This window comes from Cervus canadensis, chromosome 2, assembly GCF_019320065.1.
Source record: "Cervus canadensis isolate Bull #8, Minnesota chromosome 2, ASM1932006v1, whole genome shotgun sequence".
Lineage (NCBI taxonomy): Eukaryota > Metazoa > Chordata > Mammalia > Artiodactyla > Cervidae > Cervus > Cervus canadensis.
In genome coordinates, this window is record NC_057387.1 from 86377655 (window position 1) to 86396017 (window position 18363).

General features: G+C 37.4%; 1 protein-coding gene across 3 annotated transcripts in view; it reads left to right on the forward strand.

The window, feature by feature from the left end:
• The window catches only part of USP24 (ubiquitin specific peptidase 24), a 136342-nt gene that overhangs the window by 11440 nt on the left and 106539 nt on the right, over positions 1 to 18363 (forward strand). For 2 of the 3 annotated variants that reach the window (XM_043461184.1, XM_043461186.1), the window contains exon 2: positions 16111 to 16276. In XM_043461184.1, the coding sequence (XP_043317119.1) occupies positions 16111 to 16276 (166 nt within the window). The remainder of the gene's footprint in view (positions 1 to 16110; positions 16277 to 18363) is intronic. The other variant, XM_043461185.1, reaches the window with a different exon arrangement.

Below are 18363 nucleotides of genomic sequence, written 5' to 3' on the forward strand. Positions count from 1 at the left end.
TATTATACACTTGTAGGTTTGAAATAAAAATATTTTGAATGATAGTTTGAAAGGATATTAATACTCTTAAAAACATGACACTTGCATTAATTATATACTTTGATGAATACAGAAATAAAACGTAGTGTGTGTTGATTTACTCTTAAAGGATCCATTTTAAAAAGTTAGCCTTAAAACATGCCAAGTTCTTTTGTGACTCCCAGCCTATACACATGCGTTTCCTTCTACCTGGCCTGTTCCCCTCAACCTTCACCACTAAGAAAAGGGGAGTTCTCTTGTCATTGGACCAGGAGAGTTAGTCCAACAGCGCTCTGTGACATCAGTTTGATCCTTGTGCTTGATCCTTTCTCCACAAAGTAGATTTAACACAAGCTTGTAGTTGGCAGAGTTAGATATTGAACATCCTCCTATTTCAGTCTCATGAGTCCCATGAAATTCCAGATGTTAACCAAACCAGGTTCCCCTTCGAATGTGCTTTCATAATACTCTTGTTATTATAGCATGCTCCTTATAAGAAATTATAATCCCTTATGTGATTGTCTTTTCTGATAGGTAGTGTTATCTCAAAGCTTCAAAGGCAGGATGTGTTTGTCTTATTCATTGATGTATTCACAGCTTCTAGATAGTACTGAATGGGAATTCAGTATAAAAACAGAAGACAGAATACCTTAGTCTGGAGGAATCTTGAAAAATTTATTAGAGAAATGATACTTGAACTGATTGTAAAGACTGTTTTAGTCTATTCAGGGTACTATATTAAAATACCATAGAATGGATGGCTTGTAAACAACAGAAATTAATTTCTCATAGTTCTGGGGGTTGGGAAGTCCAGGATCAAGGTGCCAGCAGCTTTGGTGTCTGTTGAGGACCTGCTTCCAGATTCATGGACAACTGTCTCCTTGCTTTAACCTCACATGGTGAAAGGGCCAAGGGAGCGCTCTCTGGTCTCTCTGAAAAGAACAGAGCTCTCATGACTCACCTGCTAAAGACCCCATCTCCAAATACCTTCACATCAGGGATTCAGTTTCAGCATATGAACTTTGAAGTGACACAAACATGCAGTCTATAGCAAAATAAAAGTAGTAATTTACTGTGTTGGAGAAAAAGCACTCTAGGCAGAGGAAAGAGCATGGAGGTAGCATGGTATCACGGCAAGTTCTGTGTGCTCAGGGGCCTAGGAGTTCAGTGTGGTTAGAGCAGAAGGGTTTAGCAGAGAAGCAGATGAGGTTCTGTTTGTAGGTTGTGGTCAGATGGTGAAGAGCTTTGCATGCCAGTCAAGTGCTGGAGACCTGCTTTTACTTTCTAGGTACTTAAGGCAGCTGGGTTCTAAAGGAGGTTTAGAGCAAGCAAGTGATGGGATCAGATCCCTTTTCCTGGTTTAGTTTAGTTTTTGTTTTGTTAAGAAAGATCACTGGCATTTTGAAGAGGACACAAGAGTCGGGCTAGAGCAGTGGTAGGGACGCAGTCCTGTTTATGAGTGTTGGCTGCAGTCTGGGTCTCAGCCACGGTGGTGGTCGGCCAGGAGGGACTATTGAGGAGAAATTTCTGAGGTAGAATCACTGTGGTATGGGGACTGACTAGTTGGGAAGATGACACTAAGTTTCAGAGACCAGGGATAGTTTCTTCAGAGAAGAAACATATTCAAATTAGAACACTGAGTTCTTCGTGGAAGTTGAAGAGTCTGACAGGAATATAGAAACACTCATCTGAAGCTGGAAGAGCGGTCTGGGCCACTGGGTAGGATGTGCCTGTTTGTGGTAGTTGGTCTTCTACAAGGATGCTCTCCTATCTGCATAGTAATCCTGCAAGGCAGGCACTGTTCTCTGCTTTCTGTTGAGAAAACTACAGCACATAGAGAGGTTAAGAAGCTTACTCAAGGTCACACAGCAAGCAGATGGTGGTGACAGAATCAACATTTAGATCTGTCATGGGAATATATAGTAAAGGAAATTTCAACAGAATTTAAGAATAAAAGGTACTTGTTTATCCTAGAAAACCTCTTACCTAAAACTTTAGGAATATTAGTGGACCTTATAAGAAATATGAGTGCTTTGGAAGAAAAGCAGTTAAGAATCAATTCTCTCTTACCTTGTCAACTCTTAGCTTAGGCTACATTATATAAAATTTTTGTTTGGTTGTTTTTTTAATAACAATTTACCTCCATTCTGGAGTGATGCTTTTAGGGACTGAGCCCTCCTACCAGTTTTAGGAGGAACTGGAATACCTCCAGAGCGCTTAATCTAGAACATGAGATTTGGAGAAACCTTGATCTGAATTCTCATCCCATTCTGAATCCATGAGTGACTGTTAGCATTAGGCAAGAGACCATAAGAAATAGATTTGAGTAACTTGTCTTATTTGAGCCTCAGTTTTGCCCATGACAGATATTGAGCACAATGACAGATTTTGCCTCGTTGCCTCGTGGGGTTGGGCACCATCCCTAACACAGAGTAGCTAAGTAGTCAGAAGACATGCTAATTCTCCTTTGCCTCTCACTCATTTTTCTCTGCATATATCTAAATCTCCCTTTACCATCTCACTCCTTCCTGCTGTCTGTTAAAACTGAAGGTCTAACTATAGCTACCAACTTTTTTGTTCCTGAGATCAACAATATATAAATCTCAGACCTTAAATCTAAATGATAAAGGATAAATCCTATATGTTGCTCAGTAGTATCCAACTCTTTGTGACCACACAGACGGTAACTCACCAAGCTTCTCTGTCCATGGGATTCTCCAGGCAAGAATACTGGAGTAAGTACCCGTTCTCCACTCCAGGGGGATCTTTCTGACCCCGGGATCAGACTCGGGTCTCCTGCATTGCAGGTAGATTCCTTACCATCTGAGCCACCAGGGAAGCCCATATGTCTTTGAATTCAAAGACAACTTCTCATGAAAACCTTGTTTTTGTGTATTGAATCAACACCAAGAGTTATGAAAGAAAGGGACCATGAGAAATATCCACTTTTGTAGAACAGTTAGGAAATTCTCTACTGCTTATAATATGGAATGAAAATGAATTTCAAGAAAGCAATTTGCCGATAGACTTGAGTATATTAGTGACTTGGGAACTACCTGCACTTGTCCATCATCTCTTTCTTCAGTAAGCAGTATTTTAGGAATCATCTAGTCTGGAATAACAGATCATATTATTAATAGATTTGCATAGAACTATCTCTGAATTGCTTTGAAAAATTTGAAATAATACTGATGAGCCTGAAGTCCCAACTTTCATTAGAAAGTTGTAAGTTAGTGACTTACAATCAAATGTTCATGTTTTCATCTTTTTTTCCTTAAGCACTTGACATATATGGTGCTAATTGTTTATTATAGGTAATGGACAAATGCATTTTTAAAAATCATGGAAAAATGATTTGGCATCAATTTGGCATCTTCATTTTTCTGTACATTAATCAAACATTTGGAAGTTCTTTTGAGTACATTGTTGGCTAACAAAATAGTTAAGTAATCAAATTTAGTATTAGCATAAACTTTAAGCACTGTTGGCAATCTTCTATCCCTGAAGTTTTTGTGGTTTTTTTTTCTGTATTTGTTGGGTTAGTGGCTAGACCAGAACAGAGCTTATCTCTGAACAACAGGCAGTATTTACTCCAGTAGGTTCCACTTCTTTAAACAAAGAAGGTTTAAATTGAGTTTAAGAGCAAGAGGTTTGTTAATTTCTTTGAACTTGAAGATGGTTTTCTAAGTAAATATTAAAATTCTGTTACTAATCTTAATGCTTATACAGTAATATTTTAAAGGCCAGTTGCAAAGGCTGAGTAAATTATACCATTTTGTGTACTCAGCCCTCAATTAAGTTAGTGCCTATACAGTGTTTATGTTTGTTCATCTGCATTTTTCAAACAGGCAAGTTTCTAGATATGGATAGTGACATATATGCTCATGTCTAACTGTAAATATAGAAGATTTCATGCAAAGAAATATTTTTGTCAAGATAATCTACATGTTAAATCTAAAGATCTCTACCTCTGTGGAGGTAGATTTACACTATACAGAGACAGCGTTTATCAATTCTGTGAAAAACTATTTCCAGTAATTAAAAGTGCTAAGCCCATTTATAGATAAACAGTAATTCCGAATCATTTGCCAATAATGAAGTTATAATCACAACTATATGAATTTCTAGTGTGTTTATGACATTATCAAATATCATGGGAGTTACAGAGATCTTGTTTACACTTGTGTTAATTTATATTTATGGGCATAAGTAAAATTACTTCTTTAGGAAATAGCCTCAATTATGTTTCCAGCAATTGTTTTGGTTCTAATCTTAAAATGTCTAGTTTAGGAATCATAATGTGGGGCATTAACTCATTTGTTATTTTTCTTGGATGACCAGATACACAAGATTCAGTGTTAGTAGAAATTTTTCAGGTTAAAAGTGATATTCACGATTTTTTTGTGAGCTCATTTCTTTTCTGCCTTAGTGACAGAATTGTGCATCCCTAACATGCTAAATTTACATAAATACTGTAAAGCATTTTCAAAACTTAAATGTCTTTCAATTTTAAATAAAATTGATGGTCTGTCACAATAAAAAGAAAAGACATTGCCTCAAATGGTCAAAAAAGCTGAAAATGTTAAAGTTTTATACTTGAAAAATAAAGTAATACCATTTTGAAATATGAAAGCTCTGTAACCTTCTGCTTATAATACTGTTTCCCTTAAACATCTAATTTTGTTGATGGCGCTAGTGATAAAGAATCTGCTTGCCAAGGATATACAGTGGAAAAAAGACAACCTCTTTAACAAGTGGTGCTGGGAAAACTGGTCAACCACTTGTAAAAGAATGAAATTAGAAAACTCTCTAACACCATACACAAAATTAAACTCAAAATGGATTAAACATCTAAATGTAAGACCAGAAACTATAATAAAACTCCTAGAGAAGAACATAGGCAAAACACTCTCCAACATAAATCACAGCAGGATCCTCTATGACCCACCTCCCAGAATATTGGAAATAAAAGCAAAAGTACACAAATGGGACCTAATTAAACTTAAAAACTTTTGCACAACAAAGGAAACTATAAAGAAGGTGAAAAGACAGCTTTCAGAAAGGGAGAAAATAATAGCAAACGAAGCAACAGATAAAGGATTAATCTCAAAAATATACAAGCAACTCCTGCAGCTCAATTCCAGAAAAATAAATGACCCAATCAAAAAATGGGCCAAAGAACTAAACAGACATTTCTCCAAAGAAGACATACAGATGGCTAACAAACACTTGAAAAGATGCTCAGCATCACTCATTATCAGAGAAATGCAAATCAAAGCCACAATAAGATACCATTACATGCCAGTCAGGATGGCTGCTATCCAAAAGTCTACAGGCAATAAATACTGGAGAGGGTGTGGAGAAAAGGGAACCCTCTTACACTGTTGGGAATGCAAACTAGTACAGCCGCTATGGAGAACAGCGTGGAGATTTCTTAAAAAACTGGAAATAGAACTGCCATATGACCCAGCAAATCCCACTTCTGGGCATACACACCGAGGAAACCAGAATTGAAAGAGACACGTGCACCCCAATGTTCATCGCAGCACTGTTTATAATAGCCAGGACATGGAAGCAACCTAGATGCCCATCAGCAGACGAATGGATAAGGAAGCTGTGGTACATATATACCATGGAATATTACTCAGCCATTAAAAAGAATTCATTTGAATCCGTTCTAATGAGATGGATAAAACTGGAGTCCATTATACAGAGTGAAGTGAGCCAGAAAGATAAAGACCAATACAGTATACTAACGCATATATGGAATTTAGAAAGATGGTAGCGATAACCCTATATGCAAAACAGAAAAAGAGACACAGATGTACAGAACAGACTTTTGGACTCTGTGGGAGAAGGCGCGGGTAGGATGTTCTGAGAGAACAGCATCGAAACATGTATATTATCAAGGGTGAAACAGATCACCAGCCCAGGTTGGATGCATGAGACAAGTGCTCGGGCCTGGTGCACTGGGAAACCCAGAGGGATCGGGTGGAGAGGGAGGTGGGAGGGGGGATCGGGATGGGGAATACATGTAAATCCATGGCTGATTCATGTCAATGTATGGCAGAAACCACTACAATATTGTAAAGTAATTAGCCTCAAACTAATAAAAATAAACGGGAAAAAATAAATAAATGTAACCGATACTCTAGAAAAAAAAAAGTTAATTTTTTATATGGTGTGAAATTGGGGTTCAGTCTTATTCGTTTGCCTGTGTCTTAACGGTCGTCTCAGTTTGATTTGTTAAAAAAGCTAACCTTCCTCCGCTGAGTTGCTTTTATGCCTTTGTCAGAGATTAAATTGTATTATCTCTCTTGTTGAGGGAGAATTGGCCACATATATAAGGGCTTGTGTATGGAATTTCAATTAGATTCCATTTTCTGTATGTGTGCCTTTTTATATTTTTGGCTGTGCCACGTGGCTTGTAGGATCTTAGCTCCCAATCAGAGGTTGAACTTGCTCCTTCAGCAGTGAAAGCATGGAGTCCTAACTACTGGACCTCCAGGGAATTCCCTGTATGTGTATCTTTATGCCAGTACCACATTGTCTTGATTACTGTAGCTTTATAATAAGTTCTGAAAGTTGAAAGTGTGAATCCTCAAACTATTCTTTTTCAAGATTATTTTGGTTATACAGGGTTCTTTGCATTTCTATGTGAGTTTTAGAGTTAGCCTGTCAAGTTTTTGCAAAATAAGCTGAAATTTTGATGCTGATTGAGTTGAATCTGTAGACTAATTTGGGGAATATTGCCCTTTTTTTTAACAGTATTAAATTTCAGTCCATGAACATGGACTGTCTTTGCATTTATTTAATTTAGTTTCTCTCCATAATGTTCTGTAGGTTTCAGTGTATAAATCTTCAGTGTACTTCGTAAGTATTTTATTTCTTTTTGATGTTATTGTAAATGGAATTGTTTTCTTAATTTTAAGATTGTTCATTAGTGTATAGAAATATAATTGAATTTTAGATATTGATGTTTTATTCTGCAGCTTGCTGAACTCAGTTATTGGTTCTAATGGTTTATTTTTTCATAAATTCCTTAGAATTTTCTACCTACAAGATCATGTAATGAGTGAATAGAAATAGTTTTACTTCATCCTTTTCAATCTGAATGAATGCCTTTGATTTCTCGTCTTGCCTAATTGCCCTGGCTAGAATCTCTAGTACAATGTTGAATGAAAGCTGGTGAACAGGCATCCTTGTTTCTGATTTTAGAGGAAAACATTCAGCCTTTCACAGTTAAGTATGATGTTAATTGTAGGGTTTTTGTAGATGCCTTTCATCAGGTTGAAGAAATTCCATTTTATTTATTTGTTGATTTTTTTTCTGTTACTGTTATGACAAGGTGATGGATTTTGTGAATATTTTTTCTGCATTTATTGAAATGACTGTGATTTTTTATCTTTACTCTGTGACTGTTCACAACATTGTATTGATTTACTATTGTATGCTGAACCAACCTTGTGTGCATACTTGGTCTACAATCCTTTTTATGATTCAGTTTGCTAGTTTATTATTAAGGATTTTTGTGTTTATATTCCTAGGATCATTGGGCTGTAGTTTTATTTTTCTTGGGATGTCTTTGTCCATTTTATATATATTATTTAATTTTCACATATTTTTGGATTTCCTTCTGCTGTTGATTTTTAAGTTCATTCCATTGTGGTCAGAGAACATATGTTGTATGATTTTAATCCCTCCAAATAGACTGAGACTTGTTTTATAGCCTAACATGTACTGTATCCTGGAGAATGTTTCCTGTGGACTTGAAAAGAATGTATATCCTGCAGCTGTTATGGAGTGGAGGATTCTGTAAATGTCTTTTAGGTATATTTGGTTTGTAGTACTAATTTTTTTGTTGACCTCTATCTAGTTCTAGCTATTATTGAAAGTGAAAGTCTCCAACTCTCTTGTTGAATTGTGTATTTTTCTTTAGTTCGGTCAGTTTTTACTTCCTATGCTTTGGGTCTCTGTCATGAGATGTGTATTTGTTTAGAACTGTTATGGCCATCCTTCCTTATATTTAGTAATAAATTTTCACATAACTTCTATTTTTTTCCAATATTCGCATAATCACTTCAGCTCTCTCTTGGTTTCTGTTTTCATAGTGTGTCTTTTTACGTTCTTTTATCTTCCTGTTTTTATTGACCTTTGTTTCTGTCATTGTGAAGCGTCCTTCTTTGTCTCTAGTAATATATTTCTTATCTTGACATCTGTAGGCATACCTTGGTGATACTGTGGTTTTAGTTCCACGCCACTGAAGTAAAGCAAATACCGCAATCGAGTGAGTCACATGAACTTTTTGGTTTCCTAGTACCTAAAAAAGATGTTTATATTATACTGTCATCAGTAAATACGCAGTAGCATTCTATCCAATACTTTGGCCACTTGATGTGTAGAACCAACTCATTGAAAAAGATCCTGATGCTGGGAAAGATTGAAGGCAAAATGTGAAGGGGGCAGCAGGGGATGAGATGGTTAGAGAGTATCACCAACTCAATGGACATGAATTTGAGCAAACTCAGGGATAGTGGAGGACAGAGGAGCCTGGCAGGCTGTATATAATCCATGGGGTTGCAAAGAGTCAGACACAACTTAGCGACTAAACAAGAAAAACAGCATTATGTCTAAAAAAATGTACATACCTCAGTTTTACAATACTGTATTGCTCGAAAACTCTCACCATCATCTGAGCCTTCAGTAAGTCATAATATATATTTTTTGCCTCCCTGTGAATAACTGCCTACTGATGAGGGTGGTGGTTATTGAAGGTATGGGTAGCTGTGGCATTTTCTTAAAATAAGAACAATGAAGTTTGCTGCATCAGTTTTGACACTGTTTCATGAATGGATTCTCTGTAACATACAGTGCTGATTGATAGCATTTTATTAGAAGAACTTCTTACAAAATTGGAATCAATCTTCTCAAACTTGCCACTGCTTTTTTATCAAAGTTTATAAATATTCTGACTCTTGTTGACATCTCAACAATCTTCACAGGATCTTTACCAGGAGCAGATTTCATCAAGAAACTATTCTCTTTGCTCCTCCATTAGAAGTAACTCATCATCTGTTCAGCTTTTATCATGAGATTGCAACAACTTAGTCACATCTTCAACTCAGCTTCTAATTCTAGTTTCTCTTGCTGTGTCCACCACGTCTGCAGTGACTTCCTCCACTGAAGTCTTGAACCCCTCAAAGTCATTCATGAGGGTTGAAGTCAGCTTCTTCCTAACTTGTGTTAGTGTTGATATTTTGTCCTCTTCCCATGAATTATGAATGTTCTTAATGGCATGTAGAATGGTGACTCCTTCCCAAATGATTTTTAATTTCTTTTGCCCAGATCTATCAGAGGAATCAACTATCTGTGGCACTAAAGCCTTACAAAAGGTATTTCTTAAATAATAAGACTTGAAAGGTAAGATTACTCCTTGATCCATGGGCTGCAGAATGGAAAGTATATCCACAGGCATGAAAACAACATTAATCTCATTATACATCTCCATCAGAGCTTTTCGGTGACCAAGTGCATTGTCAGTGAGCAATAATATTTTGAAAGGAATTTTCTCCTGAGTAGTAGGTCTCAGCAATGGGTTTTAAATATTCAGTAAACCATGTTGTTAACAGGTGTGCTGTCATCTAGGCTTTGTTGTTCCACTTGTAGAGCACAGGCAGAGTAGATTTAGCATAATTCTTAAGGGCCCTATGATCTTTAGGATCACAAATGAGCATTGGCTTCTACTTCGAATCACCAGCTTCTTTAGTCCCTCATGAGCGAGTCAGCTCTTCTTTTCTTTTTCTTTTTTTTGGTGGTGGAAGAGAGGTATATTTCCTTGTTTAATTAACCATTAATTTTTTTCTCCTTTTTTGCTTTTATTTTTTTAATATTTTTATTTAAATTATGAAAATATGATAACATGTTTACAGGAGACTTGGAAAATACAGAACAAGGTTACATGTAGTTCCACTATATATTACAATTGTCTTTTTAAATAGATATATTTTTAGTAGATTTTTAGTTGGAATTTCAATATCAAACTCTCAAAAATTAATAGACTATACAGAGAAGTAGAATGATATAGTAGACCTGAAAAGCGCTCTGAACCAATTCAACATAATTAAGATTTATACAGTTTCACACAACAGTAGGATACAAATTCTATTCAAGGTTACTTTCCCGGTGCATGAGACAAGTGCTCAGGGCTGGTGCACTGGGAAGACCCAGAGGGATGGGATGGGGAGGGAGGCGGGAGGGGGGATCGGGATGGGGAACACATGTAAATCCATGGCTGATTCATGTCAATGTATGGCAAAAACCACTACAATATTGTAAAGTAATTAGCCTCCAACTAATAAAAATAAATGAAAAAAAAAAAAGTGAAACATAAATGCCTTAAAAAAAAAGGTTACTTTCCATTTACAGTTATTACAAAATGTTGGCTATATTCCTTGTGTTGTGCAATACACCTTTGAGCCAGTCTTACACTCTTAGTTTGTACCTCACTCTCCTCACCCTTATATTCTCTGTCCCCTACACTGGTAACCACTAGTTTGTTCTCTGTGTCTGTGAGTCACTTTGTCTTTTGAAGCTTTAATCCCAAGCATTGATTTCTCCTCTCTAGTAGTGCAAGTCCTGGATGTCATCTTCCTCCAATATGAGGCTATTTTGTCTGCACTGAAAATCTGTTGTTAGTGTAGTCACCTTCTTTAATTACCTTAGTTAGATATTCTGGATAGCTTGTTGTAGCTTCCACATCACCACTTGCTACTTCACCTTTCAATTTTGTATTATGTATGGCTTCTCTCCTTCAACTTCATGAAGCAACCTCTGCTAGCCTCAAACTTCTGCAGCTTTCTCATCTCTCTCAGCCTTTGTAGAACTGAATAGAGTTAGGGCCTTGCTGTAATTTAGGCTTTGGCTTATGGGAATGTTGTGGCCAGTTTGATCTTCTACCTGGACCTCTGAAACTTTCTCCCTGTCAGCAATAAGGCTGTTTGGCTTTCTTGGCGTTTGTGTGTTCACTGGAGTAACACTTTTAATTTCCTTCAACAACTTTTCCTTTGCATTCACAACTTGGCTAACAGTTTGGTACAAGACACCTATCTTTCAGCCGACTTAGCTTTCAACTTGCCTTTCTCACTCAGCTTAATCATTTCTAACTTTTGATTTAAAGTGAGAGATGTGCTACTCACTCTTCCTTTCACTTGAATGTGTGGAGGCGATTGCAGGGCTGTTAGTTGGCTTAATTTTAATACTCTTATGTCTCAGGGACAAGGTAGCTTGAGTGGGAGTGGGAGAGAGGAGTGGGAGAGAAACCAGAGATAACCAGTTGGTGAAGCAGTCAGAACACATACATTTATTTTTTGCTCTTCTAAACAGGCACAGTTCATAGTGCTCTAAAGCAATTACAATAGTAATATCAAAGATAACTGATCACAGATCACCATAACAAATGTAACAATAATGAAAAAGTTTGAAATATTGGCAAGAATTGCCAAAATGTAACAGGTGGCGCTAGTGGTAAAGAACCTGCCTGCCAATACAGGAGACATAAGAGACACTGGTTCGATCCCTGAGTTGGGAAGATCCCTGGAGGAGGAAATGGCAACCCACTCCGGTATCTTTGCCTGGAGAATCCCATGGACAGAGGAGCCTGGCAGGCTACAGTCCATGGGGTCGGACAGAGTCGGTCACGAACGAAGCAATAGCATGAACAAAACACAGAGATATAATTGAGCAAATGCTCTTGGGAAAACAGTGCTGATAGACTTGCTCTATGCAGGGTGGCCACAAACCTTCAATTTGTAAAAAGCGCGATGTCTGCCAAGCACAACGAAGCAAAGCAGTGTGAAACAAGGCGTGCCTGGGTTCTGTTTGATGCTGATACAGCCGCTTCAGCCTCTGTGTGTACATGTCTTTTTACATCCTTTTGTTTCAACCTCTTTGTGTCTTCAAATGTAAAGCGTATCTGTTGTGGACAGCATGCAGTTCAGTCCACTTTTAAAAAACCATTCTGCAAATCTCTGCCTTTTGGTTAGAGCCTTTAGTCCATATTCATTTAATATATTACTGGTAATTATAACAATATAATTATTTGATAAAACAAGGTTTACAACTGCCATTTTGCTATTTGTCTTCTGTTTTATGCCCTTTTGAGCCTCTAATCCTCCATTGCCACCCTGTTTGGCTTTAAGTAGATATTTTCCAGTCTGCTGTTTTAATTCCCTTGTTTTTTCTTTCACTGTGTAATTTTTAAAGTTATTTTATTAGTGGTTGCCCCATAGATTACTTTTAACATCTTAATCTATAACAGTGTAATTTGGGTTAATGCCAACTTAATTTCAGTAGCGTACAAAACATTCCTGCAATATAACTCTGTTCTCTCACCCCTCCTTTGTGCTGTTATTATCATATAGGTCACATCTGTAGTTATTATAAGCCCATTAACACAGTTTTGCAATTATTGCTTTATGCATCTGTCTTTTGAATCAAGATAGGAGAAGAAACGGAGAAGGCAATGGCACCCCACTCCAGTACTCTTGCCTGGAGAATCCCATGGACAGAGGAGCCTGGTAGGCTTATAGTCCATGGGGTCGCTAAGAGTCGGACATGACTGAGCAACTTCACTTTCACTTTTCACTTTCATGCATTGGAGAAGGCAGTGGCAACCCACTCCAATATTCTTGCCTGGAGAATCCCAGGGACAGAGGAGCCTGTTGGGCTGCCGTCTATGGGGTCGCACAGAGTCGGACACGACTGATGTGACTTAGCAGCAGCAGGAGAAGAAAGACTCCATTAATACTGTCTTTAATGAGAGGATGATGATGGGCCATGGAGGTGATGCAAATAAAGTTAATTCCACATTTGTGAATTTTTAAGAAAAAAATCCATAAAGAAAAGGCTTTTACTGGAAAAATATTTATTAAAATGTCAGTGTGATTAATTTTTAAATGGTGAAATTAATGATGGGTTTTATTTTTTGCTATTCATATTTTCTGTATTTTCTGCAATGAATATATATTACTTATTTGGTAATTTAAGACAAAAGCATAAAGGTATTTACAAACCAAATTGTTACCAAATGGAATGGGGTTCTTCAGTAGAACATACACCCTTTTTTTTTAACCACTACAGGTGAATCCCTACCTCTCTAATTTATTAGGTTCTTCAAAAATCTGTATTTTAATATATATCATACTAAGTTATTTTGCTTCTGAAATAATTCCAGGCTTACAAAAAAGTTGTAAGAATAGCACTATTTTTGCAACGTTTCTGTAAATCTTTATAAATAGCCATAATAAATCTGAAATTCTTATATAAACTTTGTTGAAGTTCTTAAAATATTAACATTTTATCACATTCTCTTTATTATTCTTTCTTTCTGTATATGTAAATACCCATATATGTATAATGTACATGTGTATATCAAAGTATTAATATATGTGTATTTTGTTTTTTTCTGAAATGTTTGAGAATAAAGACATGATACACCTTTACCCTTAAATACTTCAGTGTGTATCCTACAAATGGATATTCCCTTCTGTAACCTCAGTATATTATCAAAATCAAGATATTAACACTGATCAGGTACTAACGTCCTTTGAAGCCAAGAAGTAAAAACAAACAAAAATTCCCTATCTCACAACCTAATCCAGGATCCCATGTTGTATTTCTCTAGTCTGCCTCAATCTTTAATGACGTTGACCTTTTTGAAGAATACAGGCTGGTTATTTTTTAGATTGTTCCTCATTTTGGGTTCCTTGTGCCTAGAGTCAGGGGATGCATACTTGGCAGGACTGTCACAGAAATGAGGCTGTGCTGTTTACAGTGCGTCCTTTCGGGGGGCGCACAATGTCTGTGTCGTTACTGCTGATGTTAAAGGTCTTCCTCCACCCTCACCCCAGGAAGCGCTTCGCTTTGGGTGGGTTTTGTTGGGTAATTGGTTTGTAAACAACAGAAATTTACTTCTCACAGTTCTTGAGGCTGGGAGTCTGAGATAGGATCCCAGCATGGTTGAGTCCTAGTGTGGCCCTCCTCTGGGTCCCAGGCTGCCGTATTATGGTATGGAGAGCAGGGAGAGGACACAGGCTCTTCTGTGACTCTCACAAGGGCAGTAATCCCATTTGGAAGCTCTTAGTGTTCACGGCTGCCAGGTACATTGGATATTTCATACATGATTTGATCTGTTAACTTCCTGTGGCAGTTAATGGTGGATATTCCATAGTAATGACATATTCCCATCATCCAACTGAATTCTGTTTTTACATACCTTAATTCTACTTTAATCTTAGGTTCATAAATTGAAGCATTTAACAAGTGTACAATTTTAATACTATCTTAAACTCTATACATTTGGTCCTTCTCAACTCCTTTAAGTAAAATTGGTTTATTTACAGAATTTATTAATTAAAAGTATTTCTTAAAGATGTTGTGCTTTAAAAACTGAATTATCCTCAAATATCATAACTCTAAATTTACTTCATCCACCACCCCTCACTCTTCACCTCCAATTTATATCATCTTCTACTCCATTTTTAATTTTTATCACCTTCCTGGTTTTTGTCTTGTTTTCATCCTAATTTAGCCATGAACCTGAAAAAAATTTGTTGCATTCATTTAGATAGCATTCATGTGGGGTTGAAAATTCTTTTTTAATGTGCTTTTCAATCATTTCTGTCTTATATTTATGCTCCTTTGCTTCATTGAGGCTAAAGGTGAATTTTTTAATGAAATTATTTTATTTTTAATGATTACAGAGTAGATTGTGAAAATGGATAGGTTTTCAAAGAACCTAGGTACTGGGCCATTTGGGAGGAGATGTTCTGTTTGATTTATTGCAGATTATTGTAGCAAGGACTGATGGAAAGTCTGACAGTTACTCTGTTGATAGTTTGAACTTTGTGTGAATTATTTTCCATTTAAAAATATGTTTTAAATACCTGCTTTGTGCTAGGCAGTAGGTTTTAGGGATATAGAAGTTGTCAGAAACAGGGTCTTTGTCCTTATGGCTCACTTGTTTTAATGGGGACAAACAGAATAAATCACAAATATTATAAATGTAAAATTGTATCTGTGAGTTATGTTATAAAGGAGAAGTTCAGCATGATAAGGTTATAAAATAATTAATGGTATTTGGCGATGTTTAGAAGTTCTTTAAAGGCTTTTCTCTGAAAGAGTTTAGAGTATGTAAGAGTTAAGTAGATTGAAGAGGGCAGAAAGATGAGTTCAGGAACAGAAACATCCCTATGGAGAAGGACAGATATAGATGGGTTTGAGAGAAATATAGGGGGTCTGATTACTTAGTCTTAGTGGTCGAGATGGGAGACTAGGGTTTTAAGAATGATCCTGATTTCTGTCTGTGCTGCCAAATGAATGTGGTACCTACCGTTCACTGAGTGGAAAGAAGGGAGCACAGCTCTAAGGTTTGAGAAACTCCAGTGTTTGTGGCTCGGAAGGGGAGGATATACAAGAATAGGAGACAGAAGGAACAGCAGACCCCAGAGGAAAGGAGCAAAAGGGCTATTCTGGGAGGCTAGGGGAGTGAATCTAGCATACCAAGAAGAGGAAGCATGCATGTCAGACATTCCTGGAAAGTAAGATAAGGACTGAAACATGTCCATTGGATCGAATGATACAGCATTCAGTGTGGTGACCTTAACAACTGCCACCTTGGGAGAGCAGGAACTCTGGAATCTATTGGTGTAATACCAGGAGCTAGTCAGTGTGAGGAAATGGAGATAGCAGGTATAGATAATAACTCTAAGGAGAAATTTATCCCCTTGGTGAAAAAAGGGAAAGAAGAAATGGGATGGCTGCAGGTAAAGGTAGATTGGGTACTATGGTGAGATAGAGTTCATTCTTGAAGACTGAGATGAGTTCACTTTCTGAGGGAGTAAGGATTCCACACTGATAAAAGCGGAGACTGTTTCAGGCGGTCTTGGTATAAGATGTGACTATGAGAAAGAAATGTGGAATCCACGCTCTTGGCATTAATGGCTACCATTAAGTGTCTACTTTGTGTTAAACTGAAAAAATTTTAAGTAGTCACTAATTAGTTTGTTTCTTTAAACTGTAATCCCTTTTTGTCAGAAGAATGATGAAAATGGAAACTGCTCAGGGGAAGGAATTGAATTCCCTACGACAAATTTATATGAACTGGAAAGCCGCGTTTTGACAGATCACTGGTCCATACCTTACAAGCGGGAAGAGTCACTAGGCAAATGCCTGTTGGCATCTACCTACCTAGCAAGACTTGGTAAGTTCATACCTCAAGACACAGGAGGAGACTTCTTTTTTGATAGGAGGCCTGGCTTTAATCTTAGCTCCTGTCATTGCCCATCTCTGATTGTGTACTCTCTTAATCTTTCTTAGTGAACGCGTCGCTCAATCAAGTCGGACTCTTTACAATTGGACTGTAGCCCGCCAAGTTCCTTTGTCCATGGTATTCTCCAGGCATGAATACTGCAATGGGTTGCCATTTCTTTCTCCAGAGTTCTTCCTGATCCAGGGATCAAACCTAGGTCTCCCACATTGCAGGCAGATTCTTTACCATCTGAGCCATCAGGGAACCCCTGTGAAATGTGTTGTATGAAATCAGCTGCTTTCTTCTAGCTCCAATAGAGTATAAGAGTCATTAAATATATTTGAAAATTCATATTATAGAAATTTAAATTAACATATTCTAAAGAGGAGAAAGTGCTGTTTATTTAACAAGCATATTATGCTTATTAAGTGCTTGGCACTGTCTTAAGTGCTTTCTGGTTGTTGTTCAGTCACCCAGTCATGTCCGACTCTTTGCAACCCCATGGACTGCAGCACGCCAGGCTTCCCTGTCCCTCACCATCTCCTGAAGTTTGCCCACTTTCATGTCCATTGCATTGGTGATGCCATCCTCTCGTCCTCTGATGCCCTCTTCTCCTTCTGCCCTCAATCATTCCAAGCATCAGAGTCTTCCAATGAGTCAGCCTTTCATATCAGATGACCAAAACACTGGAGCTTCAGCATCAGTCCTTCCAACAAGTATTCAGGGTTGACTTCCCTTAAGATTGACTGTTTGATCTCCTTGCTGTCCAAGGGACCTTCAGGAGTTTTCTCCAGCACCACAGTTCAAAGACATCAACTCTTTGGTGTTCTGCCTTCTTTACAGTCCAGCTCTCACAACCGTTCGTGACCACTGGAAGACCATAGCCTTGACTATACGGACCTTTGCCGGCAGAGTAATGTCTGCATTTCAACACACTGTCTAGGTTTGTCATGGTTTTCCTGCCAAGAAGCAATTGTTTTCTGATTTCATGGCTGCAGTCACCATCCACAGTGATTTTAGAGCCCAAGAAAAGGAAATCTGTCACACTTCCACCTTCACATTATATTATTAAATAAAATATCACTAGGTTGGAGAATATGTGTCATCATAAGGAGGCTTCTATACTATGCATATATTATATATTAAAGAGAAAATGGGCTTCCCTGGTGTCTCAGATGGTAAAGAATCTGCCTGCAATGCAGGAGACCTGGGTTTGATCTCTGAGTCAGGAAGATTCCCTGGAGAAGGAAAGGGCTCCCACTCCAGTATTCTTGCCTGGAGAATTCCACGGACAGAGGAGCCTGGTGAGCTACAATCCATAGAGTCACAAAGAGTTGGACTCAAGTGAGCAACTGACACTTTCACTAAAGAGAAAATGATTTGTTTTTCATATTGAATTCAGTTATAAGTAGAATTGGGTTATTTTGTGAATTTTTTTTTCCTCATTAGAAGTGCATACTTTACTATCATGATTAAGTAAGAGGCACATCAAAAGGAAATATTTTGGCTAGCTTCCATGGTGTGTTTATGACTGGCTTCTCAGCAGCAGCATTTATTGAGTGCCTGAGAGAATGCAGGTACTGTGCTAAGTAGGGGGCCTGAAAAAAGAAAATGTATGCAGCAGTCTCCCCACTGATAAGCAAAATCTGTTACTGAGGTTTTTTAAGTGTATTCTGAAGGATAATTTTACAGTGGATTCATTCACTCACTTACCGAGTATTTATCACGATGCCAGGCACAGTTCTGTGTGTTTTACTGCGCAGAGTTTAGTTTGTTTTAGGGAAGAAGAGTGATCTTGGCATTTATTGAAAATAGTTGTGTTTTTAGTAGAGATGTTTAGAAAAACAATAATGGCTAATAAGTAGCTGCTGTTGCTGTTTTAATAGCTATTTTGTCAGATCATTGGCAGTTACTCTGACATGGAAATATAAGTCCAACCATTTCAATTCTAATTAGTGTTTATTATACTATTAGTAAATATATATATTAATAATATAAACATATCCTGCTATTAATAAATAATTTAATGCTGTAACTAT